The following is a 20,613-nucleotide window of genomic DNA, read 5'->3' on the forward strand; positions in this document are numbered from 1 at the left end:
CAATTCTTCAGCTGATCTAAATTAGCGTAGCTCCGTGGAAGTCAATGGAGCTACACCAATTTACACTATTGGAGTATTTGGCCCTTAAAGATGCAGTCTCTCTTCACAAATCCCTGATGCCATTCTGTCCCTATTCAAAATATTGTCAGCCAAACTTTGTACTCTATAGGCCAAACATTTTGGAATTTGACGAGTACAATACTGCACCTCTTAGATATCGGTCTTGCTGCACTGAAGCACCATCCGGGCAACATAGATGGCGTCCACTCAAGGGCAGAGCCCACAAACAGTCCTATGCACCACTTAAGCCTCCACTTAAACTGCATAGCGCAGGGCTCAAATGGTCTGAAAGAACTTATAGCGATCTCCTGCGCTGGCGTGAGCTTTGACCACTTGTGTATAAGACATAAACCTGAACAGAACCCTAGGGATACATCTATTAGAGGGGAATAGCAGTTGTTTTATTTATACAAGATGAACATTCATTGAATCCAAGAGACAAAAGACGATAATGCTGCAAGCAATACGTGTGCATTAACACATGGCAGGTACTGTTTATTACGTACACTATGTCGTGTGCACTATTATTTATTATGCACTATCCAAAAGTGCGTTAGAGCCTTTACAGGACACGAAAAGCATGATCCCAATAAGCTGACAGTCTATGGCCCTTCTTCTGCAAATTATTACATCTGGGCAGACCCCTTCACCCAGGCAGATTCCCGTCAGTTTCATTTGATGTCACGCAATAACTGAGAGTAACAAACAACGAGGTGAGGACGGGCGAAGGTTACAGTAATAAGATCACATCGTTGCTTTTGGTATGTGCGCCTGAGGTTCCATTACATTTATTTATTTTATTAATTGTATTTTACACACACACACACACACACACACACACACACACACACACACACACTCACACTCCTTGTGGGCAACACAGGAAAGAGTTTTTAGGAGCAAGTTGACAGAGGGAGGTCACCTAAGATTGGGGGATAACCTAACGAAAGAAGCAGCAAAGAATAAAGCACAGAAAGGGGAGTGTTAGAAGGAAACTAATGGTGAGGGTTGAGCTGGTGTCCCTGACAAAGTAGAAAGGGAATATGCCAGGAGAAAAGGTTCAAGAAGTTCTCAACCTTGGATGCGTGGCCAAGAAGGTTTCCAATTTTCCAAAGAGTTTCCTGGACTTTGCCCTATTCTAATAGCAATACTCTGAGAATTCAATGGATATTAGCTATTAACCTTAAAAGTCAATTGCAAGGTTTCGTTAGCACTGGGCAATCCTTTTAGTAAGGGTGAATAAATACCATGATGTTTTACATAAGAGGCTCATAAGAATTTTCTTTTTTCAAGTTAATCAATGATAAGTCTCCTTCCCCCACCTCCCATGCAATTTCCTTTTCTGAGTGTAAGCTAGATTTTATTCAGCACTGTCATAGTTCACTGATTTAGTAACAATAATAACTCAATCTCTGCCAATCCACCGTTTCAGTAGGAAACGAACAAACAGAATTCCTATAAGTCTAATGGTGTATACTGATCAATATCCCTGGGATGAATATTTATTCACAAAGTCTCTTTCATTTCTCCATACAGACACTGCGATACACAAGAATGGCCAAATTCCCAGAAGTTCTGAGCATCTGCAACCCCGGCTGAAGTCAATGAGAGCTCAGTACCGCATGTGAGTTGGGCCTTCATTGTTTCAGGATCTGATCATGACAAAACTTACATAAATTTCTATTTTTACTCCCATAAGGAGTCTCACTGAGTCAGTGGGGTAAAGTTGAATACGGTTACTCATCTGAGCTTTTTTCCCAGAATGAATCCTTAGTTAGATCAAAAAATCTCAGGTACATAAATTAATTAATATTCCACATTACAGATGAACACAGACATGGTAAAACCAACGAGGCGTCCTTGTGGCACCTTAGAGACTAACAAATGTATTTGGGCATAAGCTTTCGTGGGCTAGAACCCACTTCATTAGATGCATGGAGTGGAAAATACAGTAAGCAGGTATAAATATACAGCACATGAAAAGATGGGAGTTGCCTTACCAAGTGTGGGGTCAGTGCTAACGAGCCCAATTCAATTAGGGTGGATGTGGCCCACTCCCATGCATCTGATGAAGTGGGTTTTAGCCAACAAAAGCTTATGCCCAAATAAATTTGTTAGTCTCTAAGGTGCCACAAGGACTCCTCATTGGTTTTACTGATACAGACTAACAGGGCTACCCCTCTGAAACAGACATGGTAGTTTACCATATGCCAGTAAAGTATCTCAAGTACTAGGTTATTTATTAATAACATATATAGTTTAGGAGTTTATGCAGGGGTGTGATCCTGGGAGTAATTACGTTTAGGGGGAAATAATATCTTGCTTATCTCTTGTCTGTTGTTCCTCTTTTCTGTTTGCTTGTTATTTTAATTTGATACAATCTAAGAACTGCGTTGAAATATAACCATGTTACATTACACATTCAGGACCTCGTTCTCCTAAAGCAAAAAAAAAGTTTTGTCTGAGGAAAGAATTGGCCCAATGTGTCAGCATCACATATCAACTTACACTATGATTCATATTTTTTATCCTGTTAAAGAAAGAGAACAAACTGTAAAAATGTATTTACTAAGTACATAACTTTTAGTTTATCATTACTAGGGCTGTCCATTAATCGCAGTTAACTCACGTGATTAACTCAAAAAAATTAATCGTGATTAATCACACTGTTAAACAATAGAATACCAATTGAAATTTATTTAATTTTTTCGGGTGTTCTTCTACATTTTCAAATACATTGATTTCTATTACAACACAGAATACAAAGTGTACAGTGCTCACTTTATATTTTTTTTTATTACAAATATTTGCACTGTAAAAAATGATAAAAGAAATAGTATGGCTGAAGTAGGACTGAGTGGACTTGTAGGCTCTTAAGTGTCACATTGTTTTATTTTTGAATGCAGTTATTTTTTGTACATAATTCTACATTTGTAAGTTCACCTTTCATGATAAAGAGATTGCATGATAATATTTGTATTAGGTGAATCGAAAAATACTATTTCTTTTGTTTTTTACAGTGCAAATATTTGAAATAAAAATAATAATATAAGTGAGCACTGTACACTTTTTATTCTGTGTTGTAGCTGAAATCAATATATTTGAAAATGTAGAAAACATCCAAAAATATTTAAATAAATGGTACTCTATTATTATTTAACAGCGCGATTAATCACGATTAATTTTTTTAATCGCACGATTAATCACGGTTATGTTTTTTAATCACTTGTCAGCCCTAATCATTACTATTCAGTAAGATATCCTCACGCATTATCTGCTGTAATAAGTAGTATTCAGGGATATAGCTTTGATTCAATACATTTTGATTATTCAATTAACATTATATATGTCTTTGATGAAAAATATATCTGGCTGGTCTAAACATAAGTGAGAAAGAGAAGACAATTACTTTTCTTATTTTTAGTGACTTTAACAGCACTGATTTTCTTCAAACAACACACCTAGTAGTTTAGTTGTGGGGGGTGCATTATTATGCCTTCCGAGTTGTTCCATTAGGGGGCAGTCTTTACCAACTAAAATAATAGCTTGTAAATAAATACCAAAAGCTACAGGCACTCTCTCTTCACCCCTTGCCTTCACTGCAACTCTCACTGCTTTTCATTTAACAGTTGTTTTAAGGCCATCTCGTCCAAACCTCCTTCTACCAATTTAGGACTAGGCAGACCAAATATGCATGCAAAATCTACCCTCAACCAAACTTGGAAATAAAAGACCTAAATACTGTTTGACTTAAACATTATGATCAGTTTCAAGACACTAAGCATATCAAAACAAGGAACTGAATGAAAACAAAAGTGCCAACAATAACATGAAAAGAAAAAGAGACCAGTATAGGCAAGAAGTTAAAGAAGAAATAAGAAATTAAATGTCTGACCTGTTTTCTCTGAGTAAGGTGCGTCAATTCAGAGACTTGAGTTAAGTTTAAAGCTTTCCAATAAGGTACCCCAGTATCAGTGGAGCTGGTGACAAAAGCCATCCTCTATACTTAAAAGAGAGGCAGCTGGTATTTCAGGCCTTATGACAGCTCATGCACTGAAGGACCATCCTGGCTACTGCATCATCATTCTGTGCATCTCTCTTGCAGAGGGATTTCTTTAGTGATCCTTTCTCGATTATCTAAACTCAAGTCTGAGACACTCCCCCTAATCTTATCAGTGAGGACTGTTCTCTCTGGAGACCCTCCCTACATTATGCATGTAATAGAGACTACAACATTGCTGCAAATCAAAGGAAAAGGAAGTTTGGGTTATACAGCCAGCAGTCTAAGTTTCAAACAGGCGGAGGATTTTATTTTCACAGCTCTTTCTTCATTAAAAGGCCTGAGATTCAAAAAATTGTTATTTGAATTGCAAGAAAAATCCTGATTATGAAGATCAACTAATACAAAATAAATCAGGGCAGGCAAAAATAAAAAACAATTTCCATTATTGCTAAACACATTTAAGACAATTTATTTGAGTTCCCCAATTGTCTCTATTTGTGCTCCTTTATTTTGAAAGTCCGATAACTTCAGCCAGAGATTAATTCAAGAATTAATATCACATTCATAGCAGACCAATGAGTTCTAACACAAAAGCTGTTTTAAGTTCTGTTGCTTAACTTGGAATTTTTATCAGTAACATGGACATGATATCAAATAGCAAAGGGGAAATATAAAATCCGTCTGAAATTGACTCGTATTCCATTCTTGCATTTTCCAAATTTAGCTTGTTTTGAATCATTGCAAACTTCTCAACAAAATTTCACTGTTTGGATTGCGACTAACTGCTTCCCGGATCTACAATAGCTCTGATCCTCCAAGTCAATGGGACGGTGCATGGGCTCAGGGGGTCAGCCTATGCAGAGCTACTTGCAGGATCAGGGCCTCTCGCTCTAAAGTGCTCTGAGATCCTCGAACTAAAGGCTCTATAGCCGTGAAACACATTCTTATTTTTTCAAAATATATAATGTTGAGAGGTGAACATATCCCCGGGAAAATAGGCTTAATCATTAGATACAAACCACAATTATTTGCATTCTGGGTAGGCTCCAAAGAAAAACTACAGTTGATATGGAGTGTTACTTTTTTCAAAAAAGGCTTTTCTTCATTTTCACATCATGCTTATTTCTTTCCTGTCTCATGCCACAGAGACGATGAGCCAAATACTGAATATCTTGCTCAGTTTTCAGACCAGTCATTATTCAGGCAAGACTCCCAAAGAGCTCAATGGGAGTTTTGCCAGAGTAAGAATTATCAGAGGAAAGACCTTGGGTTAGTCCCAGTAGGTACAAAATTGATAATTTAGTGCCACTTACTCACATCTATGTCAGTGAACCAAGAAAAATTCTGAAACCCAAGATACCTACTTATGAGTAGACCTCTCTGAGCCAATAATCCAAAACCAACCCAATACTGACAAAAAAAGCAAAATTTTCAGGAATATCTAGTCTACAGACACTCCATTTTTACATAGATATAAACAGCAGATGTTCTGAAATCATGAGTGAAATCCGGGCCACAGTGAAGTCAATACTTACACACTCGTTTCTTTCATTGGGGCCTGGATTTCACCCCGTATCTTCAAAACTGTAATAATCAATGGCTCACATTAAATCTAATTCAATACATCATTATCACCATGTTTGCCCCCTTCCATATGTTTTCAAAAACAAAAAGCAGCTGAGGTAAACAGTAACAATCAAGAAATGTAAAAATACAAGATAGATTAATTACTCTGGAAAAGGTTAGAATCTGCAGGAGTCACATTCATTTTATCATATTCTTCATTCTAATAATTAACTTCATCTTGCAATTGTGCTACTGAAATTCTGAATTAATTAAAACTACTGCTGTGTTTAAAACCCTTTCCCCTTTGTTTGCCATTAACTGAAAAGTATCAGACTAAATAGTACATAAAAAGATCATATTTTTGAAATAATTGATATTCTCTACTTTCATCAAAGTCCTATTAATTTTCTTTTTCATTTTTCTTACATCAGAAGATGTCACCATTAAAATTTTAAACACCAAACAAATATTAATGGTCAGCTAATGATATTGAGCCTGAGAAGAAGATACAAAAATATAGTTTTAGTGCAATGCTCTCCCAGAGACTTGAAAATGTTACACTCCTGTTTGCAGTTCTTGATTTTCCTAAGGATTTCTCACTGCCTAGATATGGATTATTAATAAAAAAAGAGACAAATTATGTTCTACGGGGCCCGAACCACAGCCCAAAGGAAAGACTCCCAGTGACTTCAATGGGCTTTTGGATCAGGCACTTTTATGAGGTCCTTTTATTTTTTCCTCTTAAAAACTGTGTTTCTCGAGCTGTTTCTAAGGATGATAGCCTGGTGTTGGGGATATCTAGGAGGAACCGAGCTCTGAGTAGCACACAACATTTTGCAGCATATTAAAAACCGCTTAGTACAATTACTGATTATGCAGAATTCTAAGTCCCATCTCATTAACACTACATCACAGTGTAGTCAAAGACTGTACATCTTTGCTATGAAAAGAGTCTTCGTGAAACAGACAGACATTTAAAAACAATGTGGTAATTGTCTAACTGTTTGCAGTATCCATGCAATAGACAAAGATGAAACATGTGGAGTGAACAAAGTACATCTGAGTACTACCTCATTATTCAAATATCTTTCATTAGAAACAGCATTGTTTACCTGTTGCATGATGATAGTGATGTAAGCTTCAGCGTGGTGGCATTTTTCTACTTTTAAGAAAGGCACACATCACAGAACTGAGAAAACAGCTGCAGTGTTCAGCCAAAGATCAAAAAGTGCACCCACTAATTGCATCAGCGTGAAACAGAAGTGATGTACACAGTTTGAGACAATTTAAACGGAGAATTACTGCTGTAGTTTTTCTCTCTCTTGCAAGTAGTTAGTTATATTAGAAATTATGTGACCAACACTAAAAGTATTTCTAAGCGCTGTTGATCTAAAGATGCAGTCAGATGTATGTAAACTACACCACTCCAGTGTGTTTTTGCCTGTCAGTATTGGGTAAGTACTTCAGGACTTTGCCTATATTGGGATGGTGTATTTTGCTTTTGCTTGGGTGTATATTGGCCCGTAAGAATTAGCTTCAAAAACTTCATGCTAAAATTGACATTTGGAGAATTGGTTTAAAAATGGAACTGGAGGATAAAATGTTACAACTAGTGTCTTTGAAGAAGAGCAACAATTTACTTTAGAAGAAGTGAAGAAAATGTTCGGCAATCCACACGCTGCTCTTAGTCACACGTCTGTAAATCCAGAATAATTCTATTGGCATTATTGAAGCTGTTCCTGCTTCACATGGGTGTCGAGGAGATCAGAGCTCAGTCCGATGTATGCACAAATAAGAGTGAAAAGGACCACGTCCCAATGTAAACATGTCTTATTTTTGTCTGGATAGCAAATGGTTTTGATTAAAAGCTTGCCCTGGCTTTCATCAGCACCATGATGTTTAGTTATTTTGTGGGTAATCTTTTATTACAGAGCTCTTGTTTTCTTTACATGTTTAAATAAAGAAGATTAATCTTTGCATGCCTACTGAATGGGTGTGGTCGAACCTTTCTCCATCGAGCCTGAGTTCCAGTCTATAGACAGAATGTGCACCATGCTGAACACAAGGAATTAACATTCACTTGTTTGTTAGGCAGAAATTGAAAATGTTCATTCACTTCGAAAAGTCACATTCTGCTTGATGGTTTAGGGCTTGAGCCTATTAAGTTCTGAGCCGCGTAAATTCTCATGAGACGGATACTGATGGTGTTCAGGACCTTGCAGAATCACACCCCAGAGAATTATTCACAGTTTATAGTGTATAAGAAAGAAGTGTGACCTCAGCTCTGATAATCTGATAAATGTGTAACACCTGATAACTGGATTAATGCCAGTAAACCACTATGGCGCCAACCCTACAAACATATATGCATATGAGTAATGCTGCTCACATGCATAGAATTACCCATGGGCATAAGCATTGCAAGATCAAACCTTATCTGAATGTTCATTATTATTTTATTTACACTGAATTCTAATAAGTGTCAGCAAAAAAAGGCAGAGTGAAGAGTGAAATATGATTTTCCCCATCAGTATAAATGAGGGTCTAACTATAGAGGCTTTAACTAGCCACAATGGAATTTAAAATGCGCTTGAAAGTCTAGAGTGTCTCTTCATTATTTTGCTCCTCATTACCCTAATGGTTCTGATGGGTAGGATTAGAAATTCCTAAACCTGGATTTTGGTGTCTAGTGAGTGTACAGCGACTAGGAACCTTAAATTGGCTAAAGTTCAAAATAGAAAATGTTCTTCTCATCCAAAAGACAACTTTGGCTTGTTGCAATGATTTGACCCTACTCCCGTTCAATTCACTGGGAGCAGGAATTGGCTTCTGGATATTTTCACATTAACGGAGATTAATACTTCAGCCCTGAGAGGTAGGTTTGTGATTTTTTTCTTTTCTGTTACTTCTTCATTTCATATTCCTGTTTCCCCCCCCCCAATATTAAAACAACTTCAGGTGCAAATCCTAGACCTATCTGTATGTATTGAAACTCTTCAGGCCAGACTATCCACTAGCAAAACAGAGTCACACTTAGATAATGGCAATAGTTTGAATTTTTCCAAGAAAAGAAAATTGTGTTTGCATTTTGTTTTTAAGATGGTGTGGAGAACGAAAAGGGGGAAAGTAATAATATTAATCCAGCATGGGCACGCTTACTGGTATTTCCCCCATGTAAATGTTAAAATTGATAATAATAATGATAATAAAGCCTACAAGGATTTCAATGAGCTGCTGATTATCCCAAATATTGTAAGGCCTATTGCTGCCCACAGATTGTCATAATGAGCGGCTTGAGAAAAAGTACATCCTGACCTCGATGTTGTTATGCCTATGATTTTTTCACATAAGTGTCTGGGACTTCTGGTTATCAATCACCATTGTCTGCTGCACTTTGTACACTGGACCTTTTTATTCCTACCAGCTGTCTTGACCTAAAAGTCTTCATTGCTTCAGGAAAGAGGCTGGAGGGAGAAAACACTTTGAAATGCCTACCATCTAGTTACATTTGGGGGCCTTTTTATTTCCCTCTTCTTGAATAACCATTTTGCTATCTTTTTTGATGTATGTTTTAGTGAATTTATAATAAAGCAAATACACAGGAAATGGCTAGAATGTAACAGAAGGTAGAGAAACCAGGACTGGTGTGAGTGCAATACAGAAGTTCTTTCTAATCAGACTACTACATACATTGAAACTGTGCACAACCAAGAAGCTCCAGATGAAGGAAAAGAAATGCAATTAATTGGTCTTAAAATCAAATGGGATACAAATAATCATTTAGCCCTCTAGCTGTTGGCAAAATATATACACATTGCTCTCAATCAAACCATTAACCTGGCATGCTTAGAAAAGGCCAGTAGTCTAAAGGTTAATATTTCAAACAGAAAAAAAATGTACATTAACATCAAATTGGCATATTTCTACTCTCTTTTATTTAGTCTAAAATATCCTTACAAGGAGCCCAAACTTGGAAGGTCCTTATCCCGCTCCAATGATTCCCCTGGGTTGTTTGTATTTATTACAGTGGCTACATTGGTTAATTCAAAAACTGCAAATGGCTTTTTCAAATTCCTGGTAAAGGACCTTTTTGGCAACAGCAAGTGTTATAGAAGTAGAGTTGCTTGAATAGACCGTTGGGCGAAACTACATTTCTTAAGGCAGGGAGTGAACACAACTAACTGGAGACAGGGCTAGTAAGGTATAAGGTGGTGCCAGAAGGTATTAGACTGTGTATCCAGTTGCACTGGAGCTGCTAAATCTATTGGGAGTCCCAAAGATATGACTTAGTGTAATAGGCTGAGCTCAAATAATCTGTGGGATGCACTAAAAGGAAATCAGGCCATTTGTAGCCTGCCTGGAGACCTGTATAATCTGCACAGAATGAAGGACTGTAAAGGTCTAGGTTATAGGTAAGGGGAAACATAATGGCTCCTATGATATTTATCCTGTCACTTTCTGAAACTGAGATATGGAATTCAGCTCCATGTGCTACAGAATGCATAGAGGATAGAGCAGCTTTTGATGTGAGGCATGGAGTTGATGATAAATGTAAGGCTCTTGGTTATAAGGGTCCTTGTTTCAAGAGGGTCCGTGATGAGTAGTGGATGGACATCACAGCAATCAGGAGTTCATTTTATATAAGCAACCAAAGTTCGGATGCTTTTATCCAAAAGCTCATCCAGATCCTGTCGGTCTAGGAATCAGGCTACAAATATTGCAGTATTTTGGCTTTCCCATTTCCACTCATCTCCAAAGTCAAGCTCTGTAGGAGCCTGTTAAAATATGAATGAGAAAACGTTTATGGAAATATTTCAAACTTCACCAAGTTTGGATTTTGGACTGGGTCAAGCGTTGTGTGAAAAGTTCAGGTCAATTCTCATTTTATATGAACGGGCGTGCCCATCTCTATGTCACACTCAGAGCAATATTTTGGCTTCCATTTCTACTAAAGAGATTCTTGTAATGTCTTCCTTAGTAACACGCATGATAGAAATATATTCTCCCTCACGGTTCATCCCTTTATGCCTCCAAATGCCTATCGACAATGGTAGGTAGTAATAATCTTGGTATTGCACTTCTCATTGAGATAGGCCTGAATCAACACCCTGGACCTGAACTTTACTCAATTTGAGGTCTTCTAAATCCCCAGATCTAAATGTTCCTCGTGTACCCATTTCAATTTTTTAATCTTCCAAGCGCTTTACAAAAACTAGCTAATTAATCCTCACAACACTTTGTCATCTGTCTAGGAGGGAAGATGACTGAGCTTTTGGGAATATCATTATAAAAATCATATTAATTCCTTGTATCATCTCCTCCCCAAGGAGAGCATGCCACAGACATCTCCACACCATGCCTATTAGGTTTCTATTCCTCTCTCAACAGTCCCCAAAACCATTCCCCCCCCCCCCATTTAAATACAGACAAAAACTTAATTCACAGCTTGGGAGCAGACTTCCTATCCATCACTGTCAGGGTACAGCATGCACTTTCTACTGTTCGAACTGCGATGAACTACCAGCATTGATCTCATTCATTCATTTATTTTTTAATCAAGAGAATTCAGGTTTCAGCTTGCTGTCAGTGCTTGTGTCCTGAAAAAGATCAGAGCTGCTGAACGGACATCCCACTCAGCCACTTGGATTCAGCCAAAGTGCTGCTGTTCTACAAATTTTGCTAAATTATCGGGACTCTGGATTGGAGTATATAAGCCTCTGTCTTGGATTCCAAAAAAACCTGGAGATAATCTGCTGATTGTAATTAGGTTCCTCTTGCAGCATTTGCAGAAAAAGTGGAAAGAAAAACGTGTGTCATTTTCTTGAGTCTCACACAAAGAAGAGATAACATCCCGTGAGGGCTCTATTACCAACACTCTCCAAGCCTGAATGGTGCCAGAGAAGGATAAAAATAAACAAAAGAAAACTGCAGCCATTGAAACTGGAAACATGACGTCTTGAAAACTAAATGGCTCCAGCCTCATTTCCCCATCATCTCCATGTTGTCCTACATTGTGCAACCTTATGGACAAACTTTTAAATTGAATAAATTCTGTTCAAGTCCCAGTGTAATAGCAATCTGCTACCAGAGACAGTCACTTCAGGAACAAACAAGCCCCCTTAAAAACTCTTACAAATTGATTCCTCTCGGATATTATTTGCTTGCGATGTGGCGTAAAGCAACCTGAGTTACTCAAACCACCTTTTCAACCAGACAGCAGCCTTAATTCCCTAAAGAGCTGACACAATGTGCAAAACATTTTGTTGGGAAAAAAAACACTTAGGGCCTGATTCTCCACTGCCTTGCACCTTGTGCGATCTTTAGGACTGTGTAAAGTGTTACCAAAAAAGAAGGGTGGATTTTTACACCCACTTTGCACAGGTATAAAAAACTACACAAAATACAGGACAGAGGAGAACCAGGCTCACCATTTAGGAGCAGTTCTGTGTCTGTATCCTGTCAGACAGACAGACACTGCCTGGCTATCTGATTATTTGCTTCTTTCAGATTTTACTGGTATGAATATCTGCCTGTGCACTAAAAAAGGAACTTTGTTTCAGTTTATCCGCTCATGCTGCTTATTCCTCATGCAGAGCCATAATACTTTCTCTGTGATGTCATCATCATCTCCACAATAACCAAGTGTGATGTCACAAACAGAATATTATGGCTAGTGTGTGTTTATGTTCAGGAGTGCTGCCAGGTTTTCTGCCGCCCTTGGTGGCGGAAGGTCCCGCCCTGAAATGCCGCCCCCCACAGAGGCAGTGGAAGGTCCCGCCGCCAAAATACCGCCGCGGTCGCCGCCCCCCAAATTGTAGTGCCCTAGGCAACCGCCTAGGTCGCCTAATGGGTTGCGCCGGCCCTGTTTGTGTGTGGACAGCAGGGAGTGGGTGTGGGGCAAGAGAATAAGCAGCTGATACAGAAAAAAAATATCAATGTTTGGACTTTTTAGATTTTTATCAATTGAAATTTTCAGAGTTGTGTAAAATTGTGTGTGTGGACAGAAAAATTAGTATTTAATGACAGTGGACATTAAGATTCAAAAAGTTAAAGCTTTATAAACTGTTAAAACAACTCATCATCACATGTCAAAACAAAACAGATCATACTTGTTTTTACGCTTAATTTGCTAGTCTATTTGTAACAAGCCTAATTCAAAAGTCCAAATTGCTGGATTTTGACTCTAATAAGTTCTCAAGCAGCATTTTTCTGACTGTGCCTATCTGTAAATTTCAATTATTATTGATGGAAATTTATTTTTTGGTGGTTTGTGTGTGTGCAGTGAAATTGACGTTTACTGATATTTATTGATAAAGATCTAATCTTTCCGTGCCTAAGTATATGTAGGGAGTGGAGAGCTGGTTCACCTAAAATAAAATGTGAACCACATATTAGCTTAAAATTCAAAGAGAGTGGAGGAAAAATAGCAGGTGAAAGTCTGTTCCTGTCGTATGGCCCTAACTCCAGAAACACTACAGGAGAAAACCTAAATTCATCTTGTTCAAGTTTGATTCCCAGACCAGAGACGTTCAGAAAAGCATACCGATTTAAGGGCTATTATCTCAGCTGAACCTCGTAAATATATCCTCTGAATTTTCACATGATGATGTTTTGCTTTTCCCCTAAATACAAAGCAAACCTGTATTTGTTCAAGTGATCAGTTGACTGTAGCAACCTGATAATTGCCAAAGCTATAAAAAAGCACATTGTGATGGCTCAACTGAGCAGAAGCATACCTGGTCATTAACGGGACATACAGCTAGATTTTGTTCATCACAGGAACAGGCCACTCGGATGTATTTCAGCCAATTTCCAGCTCCAGTCTGATTAGCATCAGCACAGAATTTCTCATTTCCCAGGTCATCAGCGATCTGAAGAAGAAGAGGAGGTGGAAGAATATTTTTCACTTGAGATGAAATGATAAATATGGAAATCAACAAGTGAGAAATGTACTTTTATAATTATTTGCATTGCAGGGCCCCAAAACAAGAAGTAAAGCTAGAGAAACAGCTTGTTAGTCTACATGACTCATAAAGATATACAGGTGAGTCTCATCTTACGCGGGGGTTCTGTTCTGCGGTTAGCATGTAAAGTGAAAACCGTGTATAGTCAAAATTACATTGAGTTGAATGGCGGGCGGAATCGCCCGCACTACAAGTATAGTATTAAAATTGTTATTTTTCTCTTTTTTTTGTTTTTGCCGACCGTGTAAAGCTGAAATCGTGCATGTTAAATGCACGTAAGATGCGACAGACCTGTACAAACAGAATAACATCAGCTGAATTACAAAGCTGCTTAAGTCCCGGTCAAGAACCTCCATTGAGTCAAGGGGCACATGATCATATCCATAATGAGCAGGGAAAATAGAGCTCCAGTATCCATATATCTATTACAACTAAACTGGCCACCTTTTCTAAACTGCTTTCTATTAACTATCTAGGGACTTATATGGCTCCATCTCCACGTTATCTGTTTCTATTATTAAGTTCAAAAAGGAGCACAGTACTTACTACTGTAAATAAAAACAGACATTCAGTCCTGCAAAAACAAATCAGAACTATCTCCCCTCCCACCAATCTCTGTCACCCTTCCCCACTAGTTCCTATTCCCAGTCTCCTTTCCAAGCCAGTCCCAGACTCCTTCACAACTCCAGTTCCCAGTCTTCCTCCACCTCCCTGTTCATAGTCCCAAATGACTCCCCCAACTCCTGCAGGTCTAGCTTTTGTCCTCTCTGTGTTGAAATCAGGTAGCTTCCTCCTCCATGCTGCCTAGGTCCAGGTCATTGACAGCACAGGAGAGACAAACTTCTTGCTCTCAGTTTTGGTGCCTGGTTGTGGCCCCAGCTCTGGCCTGCAGCAGTCCAGAGCAGTAATTGCAAGGAAAGTCCTACTCAGCCCTACACAACTGGTGCCTCCCCATACTTGGGGGTAGGGGGCCCACAATCTAAAGGGGAGGAGACATGATTGTCCCATGTGTCCTCTGCCCACTGACATCCCCCCCACCAGGGGCTGCTGCACTCTCCCCGCCCCATGTTACTTGTGTGTGGGGGGTAGGGTAGGAGGGGTCAGTCCATCTCTCCCTGCACCTCCCCCTGGTGCGTTCAGCCGCTCTCCCCAGCAGCCAGGCAGGGAGTGGGATGGAGCCACTTCTGCTTGAGACAGCCTGGCTGGGAGGCAGCAGCTGCCTGCTCCCTGCCTGGGCTTGGCTGCCGGGGACAGGGGCTGAGCGAGCCAGAGCCCCCTCTCCCCTCCAGCATGTTCTGGCTCACTCACCCAATGTGACCAGCAGCTGGGGTGGCAGATTTTCATGCAAAATGTAAAAGGCACATCCCTGACACAAAGACCACCACTCTCTTACCAAATTTCAAGTTTCTGCTTCAAAGCCGAGGATGTTAGAGCTTTAGGAAAGGTCAACAAATTTTTTTTTTTTTAAACACAGGCAAAACAACATATTTTTCTTCCCTGGCCTCCTTCTTGGAAATGGCTGACCTGTCTGAGGCTGAAATTTTCAAAAAACATTCAGCCTGAGTCAGTCACCCAGTATGAAAAATTTCAGCCCAAATGGTTGTAGTTATAAGCAACTAAAAAAAGGGTCCCAATAATGGGAAATATCAGGCAAGCTTAATAATAGTGTGGTGCTACCATCCCTGCTTGTAATAAGGAACACACGATCATCCCTGTAGCTACTCTCTCTCTGGATCACTGTACAGCCTCCCCTCGGAAACTCCACTCCAGCCCGGCTTCCTGAAATAATTGTAAAGAAAAAGTACACACATCCTCGCAGGCTCTAGATAATCTAATTTCCTACAACAGGATACAGAAACTGAGATCTCCAATTTAACTGGGTCCTAGACCATAAAGGGCCTTACAGATTGTAACCATAGAGAGGCAAACAGTTCAGAGCGAGAAGCACTGGGGTTTCAAACATTCAGACCAGCATGGCACCTTCAAGAGATGAGCTGCTGCATTTTGCACTAGCTGAAGCATCTGGATGGACTTCAAGTGTTGCGCTAAGTAGAACGAACCGAAATAAACTAGCCTTGAGGTTACAAAGGTGTGAACTACTTTGGCAGGGTCTGCCTCACAGAAGAATATTCACAGATTCTGGTCCAGCCACATACAATGTTTCCACAGTGAAAGTCTGAAACTAACTGTCAAAAAATGATAATTAACCCTTAGCCTACCAGAAAGTGCCATGACTGGTTAGTTTAATGCTTATATATCAAAGTAATGAGTAATCTGAAACTCCCATAGACAAAAGATTTATATTAAAAGATAAGAGGTAAAATGAGGATATAACTCAAACAGAAAAGCTTCAGAAGTTTGGAAAGTTTTTTAAAAAGGAGGCAGTTCTCCTGGGAAAGGAGTGCATTTGTCACCATGGACCTGACTTGTCCTAACTGCAATAATAAAAATACTCTGGGTAACAAAATCATGATGTATGTTTGATGTTCAGCTGCTGAATTAAACACGGTGCAGAAGCTTTTAATTAGCTTAATAAGTAGCATCCAGCAGCATCCCCCAATCTTCACAACATTGTCAAGGTGGAATGTACATTATAGTAGTGACAATCTGAATGAGGTCAAATGCTGAAGAGATACTGTCAAACAAGATAGCAATGTCCAGGACTACCAGCATGATCTAAATTATAAGCTTTCTTTTTGCACTCTCTGAGGGCTGGGGATAGACACTTCAGCGAGTGCTGGTCGAACCCAGAACTCAGCTCAAATTTGCTGAAAGACTCACAACTCATGAACCATTGAGACCTTGTGTTTCAGAATGAAGCCTAGCCTGGCTAAAAATCACATGAAGCTCACTGGTTTGAGCTTTCAAGCCCAAATTGAAACTCTGGGGGCGTGAAATCTCATGAACCAAAACCGGAAAAAATATTTATGCGAAACTCTGAGAACTGAAACCCTCATTTTTCACACACTCCTCCAACCTGTAAATAAACTGAGCTGATATGAACAGCGGCCCAGCAACACCACCAAACTATGTTCTGTACAATACTTTACTGTATCCAGGGCCGGCTCCAGGCACCAGCTTAACAAGCAGGTGCTTGGGGCGGCCAAGGGAGAGGGGCGGCACCTCCGACAATTCGGGAGCGGCAGGTCCCTCACTCCCTCTAGGAAATGCTGGAGCCGGCCCTGACTGTATCACGTGTTTCTCTCTGGTTTTGATCAGGGCACTGAAAATAAAAACAGCTTCCTGTTGCAGGGTGAGATAGTTGGCAGATACAGGGCCTGTGCACGGGGTTGGTAGGCAGGTCATTCGTCCTGTTTTAAGCTGGAGAGTTTTGCTTTCCTAAGCTTTTGCTTTTGTCCCGTGGCTGGTACTGAGACAAAACTGGACAAGCTTTTGTCCGGTATGAGATGGGAGATGCCATTTTGAAAAGTGTACTGCTCTGCCCCCACTGGCATGGCTCACGCTGGTGGGGGCAGGCCCTCACTCTTCCTGGAAGTACCAGGACTTCTAGTATTCTGGGAATGCCTGCGTGGCCACCCTCGTGGTGGGGCAGTTTTGTAAGAAATGAATACCGTTTATGAACATACAGCAAACAAAGCTGAAAAGGAGGAAAATGATTATTAGCACTTCTCTTTAATGGAGACTCTGTCTATCAGCACACTCAAGGCTTGCCTATATGAGGCATTAGTCCATGCTAGAGGGATGTGAATTCTAGTGCATGCTAGCGTGTTGTGCACTCGGTGGCCTGGGTGGATCCTGCTGGCATGCACTAAAAGTTCCCTAGTGCACATTAATGTAGGACTGTTCAAAATGGGACTACAGGAACATGCACTAGGGAACTTTTAACGTGTGCCAGAAGGGTCCACATGGGCCAGTTACTGCACAACAGAATTTATACATCTCTAGTATGAACTAATGCATGGTGTAGACAAACCCCCAGACTGCATTAGGAAGAATCACCTGTGACTAAGGCACTGGACTGGGATTCTGTAGATCCAGGATCAATTTCTGGCTCTGTCATTGTCTTCCTGTGTGACCTGAATCTCTTACTTTGGGTGTGTCCAGTGCCTTACCCAATAAGGCCTTGATCCTAGCTGGGGCCTGTACACATTGCCATAATATAAATAAGGAGCATTAAGGAGCTATATGTACTCCAGAATACCTTCCATATTCAGAGGTAGGACTTTCACTACCACCTTCAGTTTGGCTCTAGATACGGTAGCAGCCTGGACTCATTTAAGAGTGCCTCATTTCATGTGTGCTACATTTTGGTGCAACAGAGAAAGCTGAGTCTGAATTTCGTTCCTTTGCTGTGGTGGGATATTGCCCCTCATCGTTGTTTAGAACAGGAGGAGTTCATAAGGGTTGGGTACAAAGCAAATTTAACAGGCATGGATAATAATTAACTAATTTGTTTTAAAACAGCTAACCCAATTAATTTTATTTAGAAGTCAACGTGGCCTCCAGTTTTTTCAAGGAGCAACTTTTCTCTCGTAAATAATTGCATTAGCACTTTTTTCTATGCCTACAATTAATAGGAGGTGAAAATGTTAGTGGTTATAGGTTTAACTACCTGATCTGAAGGCATAAAGAGGTAGTTAGTTGTGTAATTACTATACTTGCCTGCAATTTAGTGTGGATACAAAAATGACACAGCAGAACAACACACACATGCACACGAGGCTGGTTGTGTAAATCTGACATTTAAACACTAGTTTCTATATTAAGATATCAGTATTTGCCAAAATTTACCATACAGTTTCCCCCATATATGGAAGAGAAATAACTGCAATATCTCAGATACCATTTATTGGCAAATGTTGACTTTTTGATGTAAATATTTCAACGCTGCTGTATTTGTCTGACAAGCTTCAAATGCCCCATGCTGTGAATTGCCTAAAAAGGATGATGTTCTGACATCACAGAAAGATAGGCAGAACCAACTACTTACTGAAATAAAGTACTGTACTTCACAGCCAACTCCATGGTGTACGCATTCTTAACTAAATCCAGTACACTGTGGCTAACACCTCAAAAGATACCATTTATAAACACCCACATCCTTTTTTGATGCTCTATAAGAAAAAAATTGGCAAGTAGTCCCCCACTACCTGAGCAGTGTCCTGTTTTTTTGTGCCGAACACACATGTAGAGAGATGTTTAAAATACCCCCTAAAGCACACCTAGTTTTCTAACCGTTTATGTTGAAAGACGATCAGAAACTTAGTGCTTGCTAATTTGTAGCATCAACTGTTTCCAAATCAGTTAAAGACATTGCCCAACATTTTTAAAAGTGACTAGTGATTTTGGATGGACTAGGCAGCAATTCTATCTGTGTGTCATGTTAAATTATTATGAATTGTATTACAGTAGCATCTGGAGCTCCCAACCAAGATCAAGGCCACTTTGTGCTAGGCATTGTACAGACACATAGTGAGAGACAGTCCATGCCCCAGAGAACTCACAATCGAAATAGAAAAGACAGACAAAGCGTGGGAAGGTTGAAGTATTTCTATCTGTATTTTAAAGATGTAGAATTGTGGCACACAGAGATTAAGCAACAGGGAGTCTGTGGGAGAGCCAGGAATTGAATTCAGCTCTCTCTTTAACCACAAGACCACCCTTCCTCTCTAAATGGCATGGGCTTTTACTTATCGATGTTGGCAAACGCTTCACAAATTTACAAAGCACGAGTACCCCAAGAGGTCCCTTTTTTTCTGAGCAGCCTCAGGTTTGCTTGATGGTCCAGCCTTAGGTGTCTTGTATTGTATATTCAGCAGCAGCAAACGGAATGATACAGAAAAATGTAAAAGTCGCGTTTGTACTTAACAAGTGAATCTGAAATAACTGAGTTTAAATCTAACAGACCAAATTCTGCCTTTTGTTTTACACTCTAACAACCTCTTTTATGCCAGTGAAGTTGTACAGGTGTGCTTGAGAGGGAATTTGGCCCATGGTTAACTGAATTAATCAGCACTCTCTGTAAAAATCACCTGTGACTAGAAATTGACAAATCTTTCACAAAAGGTCAAAAGAGATAATTTATGGATATTTCACACAGTGTCAGGACAACATTAACTGCATTCTTCCTTGCATATCTTACTGTCCAAAACAGTATACCACTGCCCACAAAGCAGAGTTCATAGGGAAAGAGGAACATATGTCTTGACTATACCCAGATCTACCTCTCTGTATGTGCTGTAGGTCACTTAGCACAAAAAGGCTTTGATCCAGATTAAGGCCTTTGGGCCATATTGTAATATTAATCAGAACAAATAAAAATATGTATGATCCCTCTGCAATCTCTCTCTCTGATCAGCTTCCCATTTCTTCTTGTCTATCCATTTTATTGTCATGGATTTCTCCACTGCTTTCTTAGACACAAGTCAAAAATTGAATTTACCTTTTTTTCATGACTTCTCTCACCCATTTCTCTATCACATTTGACAGCTCCACTATCCTCTTCATCATTCTATCACCAAACCTAGGGTTAAGCAACACTCCTTCATTTCTTTCTCTCTTCACATCCAAATTATGTCACTTCTTCTGCTATAATCCACCCCTTCCTCTCTGTCCACGCTGCCAGGGCCATGGCTTGATCTCAGTTTCTCTGCCTCCAGCTTTCCTGTCTCTCCCCTCTTTAGTCTCTTCAGCTAAAACAATCCTCCAACGCTCCTGACTTCAGGTGTGTTTGTATCAGGGGTTTTGGAAAGGCCCATTACAGAGAGATGAATTTTGGAGCCAGGTGTAAAGTTCTGACCAGATGCATTTGTATCTAGCCAAAAGGAAATTGTTGTCATGTTCCAGGCCTCACTTTCCAGCTTCCTCTGCTTTCTGCTGAACAGCATTCAGGATCTGAATCCAAAGGGCTCATTGATCTTGCAAAGACTCCGGCTTGTAATTTATTAACATCAGAAATGCTGAGTTATGAAGCTAAAGTTATGGAAAAATTCTCTTAAACGTTTACAATTTTTTTTTGCACATCATTTGAGGTTTCCTGCTTCTCTAATTTGTGGGCTC

At 39.7% G+C, this 20,613-nt stretch overlaps 1 protein-coding gene across 1 annotated transcript in view; it reads right to left on the minus strand.

Moving 5' to 3' along the window:
* The window catches only part of PRDM16 (PR/SET domain 16), a 69,361-nt gene extending 49,326 nt beyond the window's left edge, over nucleotides 1-20,035 (minus strand). Inside the window, exons 1-2 of the mRNA XM_029913527.1 lie at nucleotides 19,997-20,035; nucleotides 13,366-13,500 (exon numbers count right to left, since the gene is read on the minus strand). Of these exons, the coding sequence (XP_029769387.1) occupies nucleotides 13,366-13,500; nucleotides 19,997-20,023 (162 nt within the window). The 5' untranslated portion in view covers nucleotides 20,024-20,035. The remainder of the gene's footprint in view (nucleotides 1-13,365; nucleotides 13,501-19,996) is intronic.
* Nucleotides 20,036-20,613: the final 578 nt, after the last annotated feature.

The sequence above is a fragment of the Terrapene carolina genome, unplaced genomic scaffold, assembly GCF_002925995.2.
Source record: "Terrapene carolina triunguis isolate 2854851 unplaced genomic scaffold, T_m_triunguis-2.0 Scaffold714, whole genome shotgun sequence".
Lineage (NCBI taxonomy): Eukaryota > Metazoa > Chordata > Testudines > Emydidae > Terrapene > Terrapene triunguis.